Consider the following 14,833-nt stretch of genomic DNA (forward strand, 5'->3'; position numbering starts at 1 on the left):
CAATTAGAGGAAACTCTGGGCCGTCAGAAAGCTACCAGCTTTCACGTTTTAAGTTGAGCATTTTGCAAAAGTATTCCTTTGAGACAAAAAAGGGGAACTAACAAGGAGAGTTCTCAGAGAAGGTCTCCAGAGAATCAAATCTAGATGGGTAATATTGAAGATTACAGAAGAGAATAAAGAGGAACCTACTAAACCTTTGAAGTGACAGTGACATAGACCGGGAGGCATTGGACCATTAAGAGGAAGACAGCAGTGAGTACATAACAGAAAACAAACAAGAGTTTGGGGGACAGAGATCAATAATCAGGGGCCATAACAATGAGGCCAATTGTTAAGCAACCAATGATTCATATAAAATGTTCTGTAAGAGGAGGCAGCTAGCCAGGAATCCTAACGTGGGGAAATCCCTCCCAAAACAGCACTTGACAGACAAGGGGAGCCTCAAGGAGACTAAACAGGTGGCTGCCTCTCCGTGACCCTCACAGGCATTTCAGGTGCATATTGGCTCAGGTGTAACCATATAAACCCCGGTTCAAGTCCACTTTCTGAAGAAAGGGTGGTGAGGTGCCAACCAGACACCATGACAGAAGTTGTGGAGCCTCACATGCTGTTCAGAGAGGACTGTGTCCAGTTACATACACACCACACTCACCAGTCACTCAGAGTTTAAACAGTTTTCTCCCATGGAGGCTGCCAGGACAAGATTCAGGTGACATCTCACCTCTATGAATCATTGTCATGGGGGTTTCTCATCAGCAATTACTCCTTCTCTAGACCTGAGGGCCCACTGTACTTACCAGTTAGCCTTATGGAAGGCAAGGTGACAGCTGGTCTGAGGTGAGAGGACCTAACCTGGGGCCCTGGAACATCTTCAGGGGACACCTTCCCTAGAAAGTCAGTGGGGCTCGGAAGAGGTGACCCATCTTCGTGTGGGGAAATCTGGCTGGTACCTACAAATGTGATGCCTGGATAAGTTAACCCTCATACAACTGGAATCAAAGTTAGCCTTTATTAATAGGCCGTGAAGAGGTGGCAAGAGCCTAATCATCTCTTGACATTGAGTGCTTAACAAGGGGGAGTTTTTATACTGTGGAATAAACAAGATAGAAGGGCAGTGGTGTCATGCTATATAAAAAACAGGAATTAATAAAAATAAAACATTGGCTTACCAGCACCATCAGCAATTTCAAAAATGAATGCAATGGATCAGCAGTTACAAAAGGAATTGCAGCACGGTAGCTACAGAGTGTCCACACTTGGGCCAATCCAAAATAGCGACACTCAGGCTAATCAATGCAGTCTGGTTACATTGGGGTTCATTTTATTATAGATGATACAATGTACAGTGATGATAGAAATGGAAAGCCACCTAGCTGCCTATTTGTGGTGCATATTATTATCTCAGAGCTCTGGGAGTGCTGTCCTGTTACCTTGTTACAGAAGATTTCTGCTAAGAGCAGGGGCTTTAAAAATATTTTTGAGTATTGGGGGATTGGTATATTTATACAGATCGCATAGTTTATGAAACTAATATCTCAGAGAGAAGAGTGCATTCCATATTTAAGATATTTGGCACTGTAGAAATAATGTTAAATTCTTAATTGTCCTGTTAGAGTCTGTTTTTGGGATTCTAAATTAGGTTATTTATCTGAGAAATAAATTTTTGATTGACTTTTTTCTTTCACTTATTCAATAAACATTTACTGTTTGTAAGCTCTGTGAGAGGCTTCTTGATAAAGCAGAATTTCTTAGTCATGGCATTATTGAACTTTGGGACTGGTTAGTTCTTTATTATGGGTGCTGGTCTGTCCATTCTAGAATATCAAACAGCATCCCTGGCCTGTATCCATTAGACACCAGTATTACTTCCCTCCTTCTTGTGGTAACCAAAAGTGTTTCCAGATATTGCCAAATGTCTCCTGGTGAGAAAAACACCTCTGGTTAGAAGCATTGATAATAAACATAGAAACGGATGGTTGTTGGAGCGGAGATGGAAAAGTCAATAAGTGATGTCTGCTGGAATGGTGGGAGTGGCAGTTGTGATGAGAAACATGAATGGAGTTTAAAGGCACTAAAGAGAATAATGGAGAAATCTCTGTGATTTGTGGAAGTCTGCATGGTGCAAATGGTTTGTACTCCAGGACTAATATAAAAGAAGCCAAATCCACACATCTGAATGAATAGATAAAACTTATAAAAGCCAAACTCACTGTCATCGAACTGATGCTGACTCAGAGTGACTCTATAGGATGAGGTAAAACTGATCCTGTGCATTTCCAAGACTGTACCTCTTTAATGGAGGAGAAAGCCCCATCTTTCTCCCACAGAGTTGCTGGTAGTTTGGAATTGCTGGCTTTGCAGCTGGCCCTGCAGCTCCATGTGTAACCAGTACCCCACAAGGTTCCTAGCATATCATCATAACTAGAGAAAGATTTAAGTGGTTCAAGATTTCAATTTGTGTGGATCCATAATAAATGGAAGTAGCAGTCAAGAAATCAAACATTGGGCAAATCTGCTGCACAAGGTCTATGTAAAGTATCGAAAACTGAGGATGTCATTTTGAGGACTAAGGTGAGCCTGACTCAAGGCATGGTATACTAAATAGGCTCAAATGCATGGAAAAGGTGCATGCTGAGTAAGGTAGAGCACAGAAGAATTGATGTACTTGAATAAGATTGTGGGCAAAGAATGTTGAAAGTATTGGGGACTGTTGGCAGAACAAACAAACCTATCTTGGAAGGATTAGATCCACAATGCTCTTCAGAAGCAAGGATGGTGAGTTGGTTTTTTTTGTTGTTGTATCATTCAGTGACTGCAACAATGGGGTCAAACATAAAAATTACCAGGATGGCACAGGACTTAGACGTGTTTAGTTTTATTATATACAATGAGTTAGTGCTGACTACACTGCAACTAATAACAATAACTAGTCAAAGGGTTGGCTCTTCAGACCTGCAGTACTACAGAAGGAAGCCCTGAAGATCTGCTCTGGAAAGCAACAGCTTAGTAGTTGACAGTAAGCAGAGAGAGCGAGAGAAAAAAAAAAAGATTTTTAAAGGGAGGTTTATTCACCTGCTGAAGAAAGGCAACCCTATATATCTGTTAAAGATGATCAAGCATTTCACCAAGGTTAAACATAGAGGAGAAAAAAATAGCAAAAATTACTTTACCTTGTGTTAGACAGGCTTCTCTAGAGAGATAAAACCAGATTGCTGATAAGTTTATATATTTATTTATGAAGATAATTAGATATATAACACAAGAAATGAACTGTTAAATTATATAGTGATAGATAGATACTATACAGTGAACCCTCGCCACTTCGCGCTTCGACTTCCGCGGCTTCACTCTGTCGCGGTTTTTGCGTAACAGTGCATGCTCTGTCATTACTGCCACTGATTGGCTCATACTGTACACGCTTGATGCCATAAATAATATAATAAATAATAAATGATAATTGTAACGTCCAAAATGTTTTACTTTATTTTCCCTTTTTCGTTTAATAAATTGGGTAATACAAGTGTAATGGTGACTAAAGGGTGTTTTTTCATGTCCTTTATGCTCTAACTACGAAAATATTTGATTTACAAATAAGGAATCCTACTTCGCGGAATTTCATTTATCACGGTAGGGTCTAGAACCGATTAACCGCGATAAACGAGGGTTCACTGTATTATATACTGAAGGGTTAGGCTCCCCGAGCCATTTATCTCTCCGCCCTTCAGTTAATCCCACTTGTGTTTATCAGCCAGGCTGGCACAATAACTATCTCAACCTTTTAATAGCCAGTTAATAGTTTAATGGAGAAGGAGTAAAGAGGGGGAGGGACAAGAATGGAAGAGGGAGAAGCCTGTTAAAATAAGAAGAAAAGAAATGACAGGCAATTGAGTCAAATAGGTAGGGAAAGGGAAAGTGGTGAAGTGAGGAGACTCTTCAAACAATCTGTTGAGTGCCTGCTAAAAGTTGCAGGAGGGGTAAAATGAAGAAGGTATCTTAGGAAATAAGCACCTTGTCTTTCCAGTCCAGTGTGTGTGATGTTATACTATGAAGGGGAAGATGAGACAGGGATGAGAATTCAGAGAAAATTTAAACATGTTTTTGGGCCATGAGGAGTCAGTCAGCCAGTTGCAAAACCCATTTTAAATGTTTAAAATCCCTACAAACAATAAAGTGATTTTAATTTTAAAAAGCTGAGAATTTCACACTGCTTCACTTTCCCCCCCCCCAATAAGGTTTTTGCAAGAAACTCTTCCCCGATACAGAAAATTTTAAACAAACATAGCAGACCTGAACCATCCCTACAACTGTTGTTAAGTTTGAGCCCATTGTTGCTGCCACTGTATCAAATCCATCAACCCTTCCTCCGTGTAGCTAGCCCTCTACGTTACCAAGCATTATGCTCTTTTCTAGGGACTGGTCTCCTAGATTACACCATCAACATTTTACTATCCTTGTTTTATTGAATATGTATCCAGGAATCCATTAATGCATACTGCTATTTTTTGAAGGGTTTCAGAGAAAGTTTCAGAGATTAGTACTACAAACCATCCATCCCTAGTCTGTCAGCATGGTGACTTCTAACTGGGAGCCTTTTTTGAGGGAATGCTGTTAATATGCTTCTTGATGCAGAGAACTCAGTCACCAAGGGCAAGGTCCAGGCAGTGTTATTTATCTCAAGCTGAGAGCCTTCAATGAGGAAAACCTGCTAATAGGCCTTCTGACTTCAGATGATTCAATGGTCACTAAATACAAGAAATAGCAGGCACTGGCCATCACTCAAGGAAAGAGTGATGCCCAGTGGTCTTCTGTTGCTTATAAATTTGTTAGCATTAAGTCTCTTCTAAACTATGTGGCTGGCCTTGCTATGTTTTGGATGTTTCTCCCTCATACCCTGGGTGGTGTCTGTTTTCCCTGGGGTCACGACTTTATCTGTCTTTTTCAGGCTCACAGTCTAGCATTGTTTATTTTTCGCGTTGTGCTTCCACGATATACAGAACATCATAAAGCCACTTTACCATTGCTTCTATAAGCAACACATTAGCTGCTTCCTCTAGAGCGTTCCAGTGGGTATTTAAGGAGAGAGAGGGGAAGTTTCCCTCTCAGGATAAACAAATCTCATGGCAAATTGTTTCCCGTACATCAGACTGTCTGGTCCTCTAGGTTAACTTTCTTTGTGACTAAATCTAGTCACTAGATCTAGTGACTAGATCTACCATTCATAACTGTTCCATGGTGAACTGTGGGTGTTGGTGGAGAAGAATATTGAAGTACCATGAAACAAAGTACCAAAAGAACAAATACCATAGATACTCGAGTATAAGCTGAGTTTTTCAGCACATTTTTATTGTGGTGGTTGTGGTAAAATTAGGTGCCTCTGCAGATATTTGGGTTGGCTTATACTCAAGTATATATAGTAAGTAGGTTTTGGAGGAAGTACAGCCTGAATGCTCCTTAGAAACCACAAGACTTGTCTCCCATATTGTGGACGTGTGTCAGGAGATAACAATTGTGAGGAAGGAGCAGGAGCGGGTTGTGTTCGTCTATTGCACATATTGTCCCTGTGAGTTGGAGCCAGCTCACAGGCTAACATCGACATGTGCACACTGTAATCTTCCACAAACCCAGTGCTCAGAATTTCAGATACAATCCAACCTATAGCCAACTTTCTCAGTCATGCAATAGTTTTGGGGAAGGTAATATGGAAAGGTTTACTGAAAAAAGCTAGGTAAAAGCTTAGAGTTTTTGAAGGTAGAACAGAGCTTATTTGCATATTTCTCTTCTACATTCTACATCTACCATGGGCTAGGCATGAGATAGGAATTCTAATTTTTTGTTAAGTGTTTTTTGCCACCGCAGATACAATATTCTTTCTTGACCAGTTGGAGTTAAGCTTAGACCATGAATCAGGTGGTATAGTAGCTTACCCACTGGCTGCTAACCCAAAGGTCAGCTGTTTGAAGCTACCAGCCACTCCATGGGAGAAAGATGAGGCTTTCTACTTCCTTACAGAGCTACAGCCGTAGAAACCAACAGGGGCATTTCTCAGACTCTGTCCAATAGGGTCTTCCTGATTCAGAATCAACTTGATTACAGTGAGTTTTTATTTAACACCAAAGAATATTTTGGCAACATTTGTAGTTTGTTTTCAGGATACTTTTCCTCTCCAGTCTCCCAAAGAACGAACTGTGTAGTTTTGCTTACTAAAACGAATTTGGAATTAGTAGCTTTGCATTTTGTCTCTGCTATTATTTGCCTTTGGCAAATCTCAGCCTCTCTGATTTTATTCACTAACTACATTCTTTGACAGCACACATCTCTAACTGACATCAGGGAGCCCTGATGGTACAGTGATTGAATGCTCGGATATTCACCAGATGCTGTCGAGGGGGGTTGTGGGAGGTCCAGTGGTGGTCCTGGTAGTGGTGGTTCATGGCAGAGCTTTGTAAACTGTGTTCTTTTGCACAACTGTCACCTATTGTTTCACATTCAAAGGATGTGAACAAATTAACAATCCTCGTTTTCTCCCTCCCGGCCTCCCTCTCTTGTTTCTTCTTCTGAGTGTTGAGAATACAGCAGAAAACAAAGTAGTAAGGAAATAAATAATTCACAAGTAAGCCTGTGCTCTTAAAGAAAAAGCAACAATCATTATTTAAAAAGTGCATCAACATCAAAAGAAACAGGAAACTCCAATAAGACCTCTGAGGTTTCTAGCAGGAAGAAGACAAAAATCTGTGAAAGATGTGAAACAAAGGCTTTTTAAGTATCTGTGATTGCTTACAGTCTGGGATATTATCCTGGCAAAGTTATTCAAGTTGATTTCTCCAAACAGTTTATTAGAATGAGCTACTAAGGACAAAATGGCCACCCAACTTATCTATTTTAATAACATAGTTTGAAAAAGACCAGTACAGTACAGCTGCTTAATAATTTCATCTCAGAGATACACAGGATTGATATTCTCTTTTAAATATAGAAGGCTTAAAATGTAGGTTCATAATCTGCCAATGAACACCAAACATTTGCTGTCCACAATTATCACATGTAATATGTGGTGGTTTTCCTCTTTGGGGATCACCTTAGAAATATTAAAATGTAAGGTAGCTGTTCCATATTACTAAAGTGGTTAGCAATGGCTCTCTAATTTGTAACACTTATCAAGTGACACCACTATACCAGTGATATGCACACAATGCCTTTTAAATATAGACAACATTTTACAGGGGAGGAGCCTTGGTGGCATAGGGGGTTGCACTTTGAGCTGCTACTGCAAGACGAGTAGTTTGAAACCACCTGGGTGAAAGATGGGACTTTCTTCTCCTATAATGAGCTCCAGAGCCACTTCTACCATGCTCTACAGGGTTGCTCTGAGTGAGCATCAATTCCATGGCAGTGAGATCTTTTATAAGTACTTCAAATAATGAAAATTTTACAATTAGAAAATTTGTTTATGTTAATGTTGCAGCCAGAACATTAAAGATAATCCACTACACTTGCAAACTTTTAAAATGAGGGCAAGAACACAATTGGCTATGAAGCCTTTTCTTGGGAAAGTGCTAGCTTACAGCTTAACGTTTGAATTCATTCATTTGTGACAAAGATGTTTCTTTTCTCTCTTTATAGGCGGCAACAATAGTGACATGTTTAATATGGATGAGTTTGACCTCCTGGGAGTTGTCATATATGTGCATCCCTTTTTAATACAGATGCTGTTTGATTTATATGGCAAACACATAAAATTTTGGAGATTAGCATTTTAATCAACTTTACTTTCCTAGTATTTTCTCCTTCCCTTCCCTGGTGTCAAAAAGTTTGGGGGGCGGGGGGCGGGGAGCAACAGAACACAAGGTCTGTATAAAGCATAAAATCAGTGCTGTGGGTAGTAGTCTTTCCCCAATCACAGTCTCGAGTATGCTAACAGTTCTCAGGGAATAATCAATTATTCAAGAAACAAGAATCCATTCATGCAGCAAATATTTACTTAAGGCTTGTGCTTCTGCAGGCAGATTCCTCTGCTTCTGTCAGTGATATTATAGAACCTATGGCATTCCGCTTCAGGTTTCCTTTTTTAAATTTCTTTGTATTGAACTTTTATCACGGCAGGTTTGGCAACTTTGAAGTTGTGTGCACCCAGCTGAAGAGCCCTTTGGGGAGGAACAATGCATTCTATTCACACAGTGGAGACCGAAGTCCCCCAGATAGAGGAAACGTGTCTCTTGCCCCTGTTTTCCGTGGAGCCACTGGGAGGCAGCGGGGAGGGTGACCCCCCGCCAGGAAGGAGGCTGGGGCTGCTCCTGCATCTCGAGCAGCCATTGGCGGGAGGCGGCCGCGGCGCCTGGCGCAGCACCCGGCACGTTCGCGCAGTGCCGGCCGCAGGCAGCAGCCGCAGCCGCCGGAAAGGCGGCTCCTTATGGAAAGCCAAGCCAGTGGCAGCTGAGAACAAGGCCATCAGGGCTCCCGGGGGCCTGGGCTCCAGGCGGCTTACGCAGCACTCGAACTTGCTTCAGAGCCTCCTCCCGCCCAAGAGTGGGGGTAAGGAGGGTCACGATGGCCTGACCTCAGGAGGAGCCGCGCGGCGGCCGGCTTGCAACATGGGGAACCAGGATGGGAAGCTGAAGAGGAGCACAGGGGATGCTTCTCATGAAGGCGCTGGCGCCTCCGAAGATGCTCTTGGGCCCACGGATGTGGAAGCAGCCAGGAAGGGGAGCGGGGTTAAGAAGGCCCTGAGCAAACATGGAAAGGGAGGCAGCGGCGGCGGCAGCGGGGAGCCTGGGAAGAAGAAAAGCAAGTCAGACTCCAGAGCCTCCGTGTTTTCCAACCTGCGGATCAGGAAGAACCTGTCCAGGGCTAAATCCACGGCCGGCTCACGCGGGGATGTGCTGGACGGCCAAGCCCTGCAGACTGAAGAGCTGGACAGTGCTCAGTCCCTGGTCACCAAGACCCCGGACCTCAGCCTCTCAGCTGATGAAACGGGCCTATCGGATTTCGAGTGCGTGGACCCTTTTGAGGTGACTGGAGCAGGTAGACCTGGGCCGGCCGAGGCTGAGATTGGGGGGCAGGCGGTTGCTGAGGATGTGGTAAGTGCGGCAGGGGCCCAGGATGGACAAAGGACCAGTTCGGGCTCGGACACAGATATTTACAGCTTTCATTCAGCTACGGAGCAAGAGGATTTGCTCTCAGACATCCAGCAGGCGATCCGCTTGCAGCAGCAGCAGCAGCAGCAGCAACAACAACAAAAACAAGGCTCAGGGGAAACTACAGTGCCGCCCACTGATACCCCCCCTCAGCCTGGGGCCTCCCTGAGTCTGGACCAGTTCCTGCTGGGGTTCAGCGTGAGGACCGAGGAAGCCCTGGGTAATGACAATTCTGAGCAGACTCTGCATACCCCCTCTTACCTACCCGAGAACTGCGAGCCTCCACTGGCCTCCAGTGCTTCCCCCCACTCGGAGGGCCCCCTCCCTGTGACCCAGTCAGTGGGTGCCTTCCCATTTCCTGAGACCCAGGTTGGAGAGGTTGTGACCAAATCCCTTGTTCTAGAGGCAGTGGACACAGATGAGGATGGGGAAGAAGACGCCTTTGATGATGCCCGCCAAGGCTCTCCGGGGGAGAACGGGGGCCAAGAGATGGGAGAGGCCCCTCAGGGACTTGGGCAAGAAGCCGAGGGGGCTGCAAGTCCCCGGACTCCTGAGACTGCCTCCCTCCCAGGCAGCCCTGCCCCAAGCCCACGCTGCTTTAAGCCCTACCGGATGATCACCCCATGCTACATCAAGACCACCACTAGGCAGCTCAGCTCACCCAATCACTCACCTTCCCAGTCCCCAAGCCAGAGCCCCAGGATCCAGAGGCGGCTGGAGTCCTCCCTGATCCGAGGGCAGAGATCAGCTCTTGCTACCACAGCCCCCCAGGGTAAAAAGCACCAGGTTGATGGCGGCCTTGGAGCCGGCCTCAGCCTCTCTGCAGACTGGACTGACGAGCTGAGTACCTGCGAGCCCAAAGATGGGGATTCCGCAGATCTGCTAGAACGTGGGACCATCTCGGATGGTGTCAGCCATTCCAGCCGGGTGTCCCTGGCCCTGGCCAGCAAGTCCTCTGGGTCTCAGGCGGCTGCAGATGGTTTCCAGAACGTATTCACAGGTGAGTGTGCCCTGTCCCTAGTCTCGCAGGAATCCTGTCACCTTGCCAATCAGCAACCTTCCTTTCCGTTCATCCTTCACAGACTCTGAAAGGCTTGCCACATGTGTGCCCTATCTAGGGACTCCTTATCTCTGCAGCAAAATGCTTTTGGCATACATGTTGGTTTTTATAAATTTTTATAAGGGCTTAAAAGGAACACAGTTGTATCTGATCCACAGTCGTCACTAGAATGGGACCCTCTCTGCTCACCCCCAAATGCTCTCTCCAGAGAACCTGGTGTTCCTTATGTCCAGGGTCACCCCAAACAGATAGTTTTTCCTTGTTTCTTAAATCATCGTGTCCTTTTCTCCCTTATCCCTACATTCTTATAAGGAAAGAAATTGTTCCTGGTCCTTTCTCACATGTCAGCGTTGGAGAAACAAATAATTTAATCTGGTTCTATCCAAAGCTATGACCAAGCTCATAGATATATGCACATATATGTACCAAGTGGCTTCAAAAATTCATAGAAAAATTCCATTATCTTTTAATTCCATTTTCCTACCAACTTTTGGAGGCCCCTTTGTGTATGTGTAGGACACCGGTAGTGTAGGGGTTAATATCGGGCTGCTTCTACAAGGTTAGTAGTTGGCAACCACTAGTGGCTCTGCTGGTCAAAGATGAGACGTTCCACTCATGGAAAGATGTACAGTTGTAACCCACAGGGGCAGTTCTACTTTGTCCCGTAGGACAGCTTTGAGTCAGATTACTCAGTGGCAGTGAGTTTGGGGTTTGGGGTTTTGTATATGTGTACTATGTAGTTTACCTCACTGCATTTTTAAACTGGCTACTTGGTTAGATGATCATGCCTATTGGATCATGTAAGCAAATTTGATTCATGCTACTACAAAGTTTATACACAATGAAATGGACTATTAGGACACTTCTCATTTGGTTTCATGGTCCACTTGGGATGTAGTTTAGAGAAGGTGAAATGAGACCTAAAGCCCATGTGATCCGACTTGTCCTTCTCCTTGGCATTTTTATACTATCTTACACAGATCACTATACAAGTATAACTCAAGGATCAGTTCATTGTTCTTAATGTCAAGTACAGTGAATTTTCTTTTACAGACATTTACTGAAGAGCCCCCTCACTGAAAAAATGGCTGGCTGTTTGGGTCATATTAATTTAAAAATTGTATCTTTAATTATTGAATGTGGTATTGAATGTGAGAATATTATAAGTAGGAAAATTGTGGATTCTTTTAAGTACTGGGTCTCATGCATGGTAGGTTTATGTTAAATATTTGAATGATTAAAAATGTACAGCACAATTTGAGAATCTTTTTTATTTAATAGAAAACTATTCAAATGAAAATTTTCAATGAAGACAACTATTATTTGGTTAACTTGTTAATGTTGTAATTGCTACTTTTATTAATTTTTACATTACTCTGTGGATTAATGTTACTGTTGCAGTTCAATTGGTCACTACCTCTTGGGCACTGTGCATACAATGGAACTAAACTCTGCCTAGTCATGTACGATACTTATGATTCATAGCTGATTGGACTATTACGGTCCATAACTTTTGGTCTGGATTGTGGAAATCTATCTCCAGGACTTTTTCCCTCATCCGTCTTAATTGGACAGCTCTGATCATCACAGCAAAATGCACTCCTCTATGATAAGTAAGAGTAAGTGGTATCTGGGAATGAGGTTCACTGGCCAGGAATCCAACCCTGGTTTCCTGTGTGGAGGGATGGATTCGACCACGATAGCCATCGTAGTTAGCCATTTCTTCTGTTCATTTTACCTGCCCTCTTTCTCCCCATCATTTCTTTTCTAACCTGAACTTCTTAATTGCATAGGTTGTTAGGACACTGGCTACATTAAAAAAAAAAAAAAAGACTTTCAGGTAGAAGAACATTGAAAAGTAAATTTCATGTGGCTGACAAATCATGTACATTCTGTTTAGGTAAACAACAATTTTAAAATGATTACTTTTGAAAAAATGTGGAAAAACCCACCATCGTTAAGACTATTGTTAATCTATGTTAATAATGGCTTTTCCTAGTGGCTTAAGGCTTTGGAAGTTTATCCCTTTTCATTTATTTAACAAATATCTTTATGTTGTTGTTAGGTGTTGTTGAGTTGATTTTGGCCTATCTACAACTAATGAAATACAACCTGGTCCTGCTCTATCTATGTAATTGTTGGTATATTTGAGTCCATATTTGCAGCCACTGTCAATTCCTCTCCTTGAGGGCCTTCCTGTTTTTCTCTTCTCGGCTTCTCCGCTTTACCAAGCAGGATGCCCTTTTCTAGGGAATGATCCTTCCTGATGACAATGGTCCCTCCTAAATACATGCGACAAAGTCTAGTCATCTTTACTTTTATGGAGCTTAACAGTTGCATTTCCAACAAGCTCCATGTTTTGTTGTTCTTTCTGGCAGTCCATGGTACTTTAAGTTTTCTTTACCAACACTATAATTCAACTGTATCAATTTTGCTGGGGTCTTTTTCTTACTCCTTGACAGAGTTACAGTTTCAGAAATCCATAGAGGTAGTTCTACCTTGTCCTGTAGGATTGCTAGGCGTCAGAATCAAGTGAATGGTGGTGAGTTTCCTTATTCATTGTCCCGTTTTCACATAACATAAGGGGAGATTGAAAATACTGTGGCTTGGGTAGATGTACAATTGTTCTTAAAGTGACCTCTTTAAAGAGGTCTTTTGTAAATTTTTCTGATGCAATTAGTTATTTGATTTCTTGACTACTTCCATGAGCAGTGATTATGGACTCAAAATGAAACCTTAAAGATGCCAATCTTTTCTCTGTTTATCATGATGCTGTCTATTGGTCCATTTATGAGGATCTTGCTTTTCTTTACATTGAATTTCAATCCATAATGAAGGCTGCAGCTTTTATTTTCATCACCAAGTTCTTCCAGTGGTCTTTGTTTTCAACAAAGTTGTGTCATCTGCAGTTTGTAAGTCGTCCTCCGATGCTGATGCTGTATTCTTCTTCAGCTCATCCAGCTTCTCAGTCTATGAGTTCAGTATCTACAGATATTTGTTCGCAAGCTTTCCATATCATGTGAACAAAGTTTTAATCATTTTACCGAGGACTCTTTTAGTTCTTATCACAATCCATATAGACATCCATTGTGTCAAGCGCATTTGTACATATGGTGGCATCATCATTTTCAAAACATTTTCTTTCTGCTTGAGCCCTTGGTATCAGCTCCTCATTTTTTCTCTCCCTCTACTACTCTCCCTCATGAACCCCTGATAATTTATAAATTATTATTTTTTTCATGTCTTACACCAACTGCAGGTGGTTGTAAGTTGTTGTTGTTTGCTTACTTTACCCATTTTTCTGGGGGGAAGGGTAATGTCAATCACTGTGATTGATTCTGCCTTTCTACCACCACCTTCCCCCCACCCTCCTAGTATTGCTACTCTCATTATTGGCCCTGAGGGGGTTTATCTGTCCTGGATTCCTGTATTGTGGGCTCTTATCTGTACCAGTGTACATGCTCTGGTTTAGCTGGATTTTTAAGGTAGAATTGGAGTCTTAGAAGCATATACAGATCAATAAATTTGGTGAAGGAATGCAACACTGACATACTCCTTTCCAGATTTTAAAGGATTCTATACCCCCTTGCTCTGTTCAAACCACTGCCTTTTGGTCAATGTATAGGGTCTATGTATGTATGTATCTATCATCTATCTATCTATCTATCTATCTATCTATCTATCTATCTATCTATCTATCTATCATCTATCTATCTATCATCTATCTATCTATCTTCTATCATCTATCTATCTATATCTATATCTATCTATCATCTCTCCAGAGCTCTGGCGGTACAGTTAAGAACTTGGCTACCACATCAATTGTATCAAGCACATTTGTACATATGTTGCCATTATCCTTTTCAAAATATTTTCTTTCTACATGAGCCCTTGGTATCAGCCCTTTTTTTAATTCAGATTTTTGTTGTTCTTTTTGGCAGTCCACGGTACTGTAAATATTTTTTGCTAGCACTACAATTCAAATGTATTGATTCTTCTTCAGTCTTCCTTATTCAATGTCCAACTTTCACATCCATATAAGAAGATTGAAAATAGCACGGCTTGGGACAACCTTACTTTTCAACCTTCTAAAGAGGACTTGTGCAGCAGATTGACTCAATACAGTGTGTAGTTTGATCTCTTGACTACTGTTTCTGTGAGCAGTGATTGTCAATTAAAGAAAGATGAAATCCTTGACAACTTCCAGCTTTTCTCCACTTACAATGATGTTACCTATTGGTTCAATTGTGAGGATTTTGGCCTTTTTGATATTGATTTGTAATCCATTCTGAAGGTTGCATCCATGATCTTAATCAGCAAATGCTGATTAAATCCTCCTTACTTTCAGCATGCAAGTTTGTGTTATTTGCATACATTTGGTTGTTAATAAGCCTTCTTCCAATCCAGATGCCACATTCTTCTTCATATAAACTGACTTCTCTATTTGCTCAGCAGCCAGTTAATAAGAATGGTGAGAGGATGTAACCATGTCATACACTGCCCCGATGTTATATCGTGGAATATGTCCTTGTTCTGTTCCACAATTTCCTCTTTTTAAAAAAATTATTTTATTGGGGCTTGTACAATTCTTATCACAATCCATACATATATCCATGTGTCAAGCACATTTGTACATTCACTG

General features: G+C 42.2%; 2 protein-coding genes across 2 annotated transcripts in view; both read left to right on the forward strand.

The window, feature by feature from the left end:
• Positions 1 to 7,757, forward strand: part of LOC101661651 (dnaJ homolog subfamily B member 1-like) — a 41,600-nt gene extending 33,843 nt beyond the window's left edge. The window contains exon 2 of the mRNA XM_045294224.1: positions 7,621 to 7,757. Coding sequence (XP_045150159.1) covers positions 7,621 to 7,757 — 137 coding nt within the window. The remainder of the gene's footprint in view (positions 1 to 7,620) is intronic.
• A 673-nt stretch (positions 7,758 to 8,430) lies between these two features.
• FMN2 (formin 2) overlaps positions 8,431 to 14,833 on the forward strand; it is a 409,490-nt gene continuing 403,087 nt past the window's right edge. Inside the window, exon 1 of the mRNA XM_045294279.1 lies at positions 8,431 to 10,131. Coding sequence (XP_045150214.1) covers positions 8,589 to 10,131 — 1,543 coding nt within the window. The 5' untranslated portion in view covers positions 8,431 to 8,588. The remainder of the gene's footprint in view (positions 10,132 to 14,833) is intronic.

Source organism: Echinops telfairi, unplaced genomic scaffold (genome assembly GCF_000313985.2).
Source record: "Echinops telfairi isolate 266 unplaced genomic scaffold, ASM31398v2 ScPeMD7_3509;HRSCAF=4178, whole genome shotgun sequence".
NCBI lineage: Eukaryota > Metazoa > Chordata > Mammalia > Afrosoricida > Tenrecidae > Echinops > Echinops telfairi.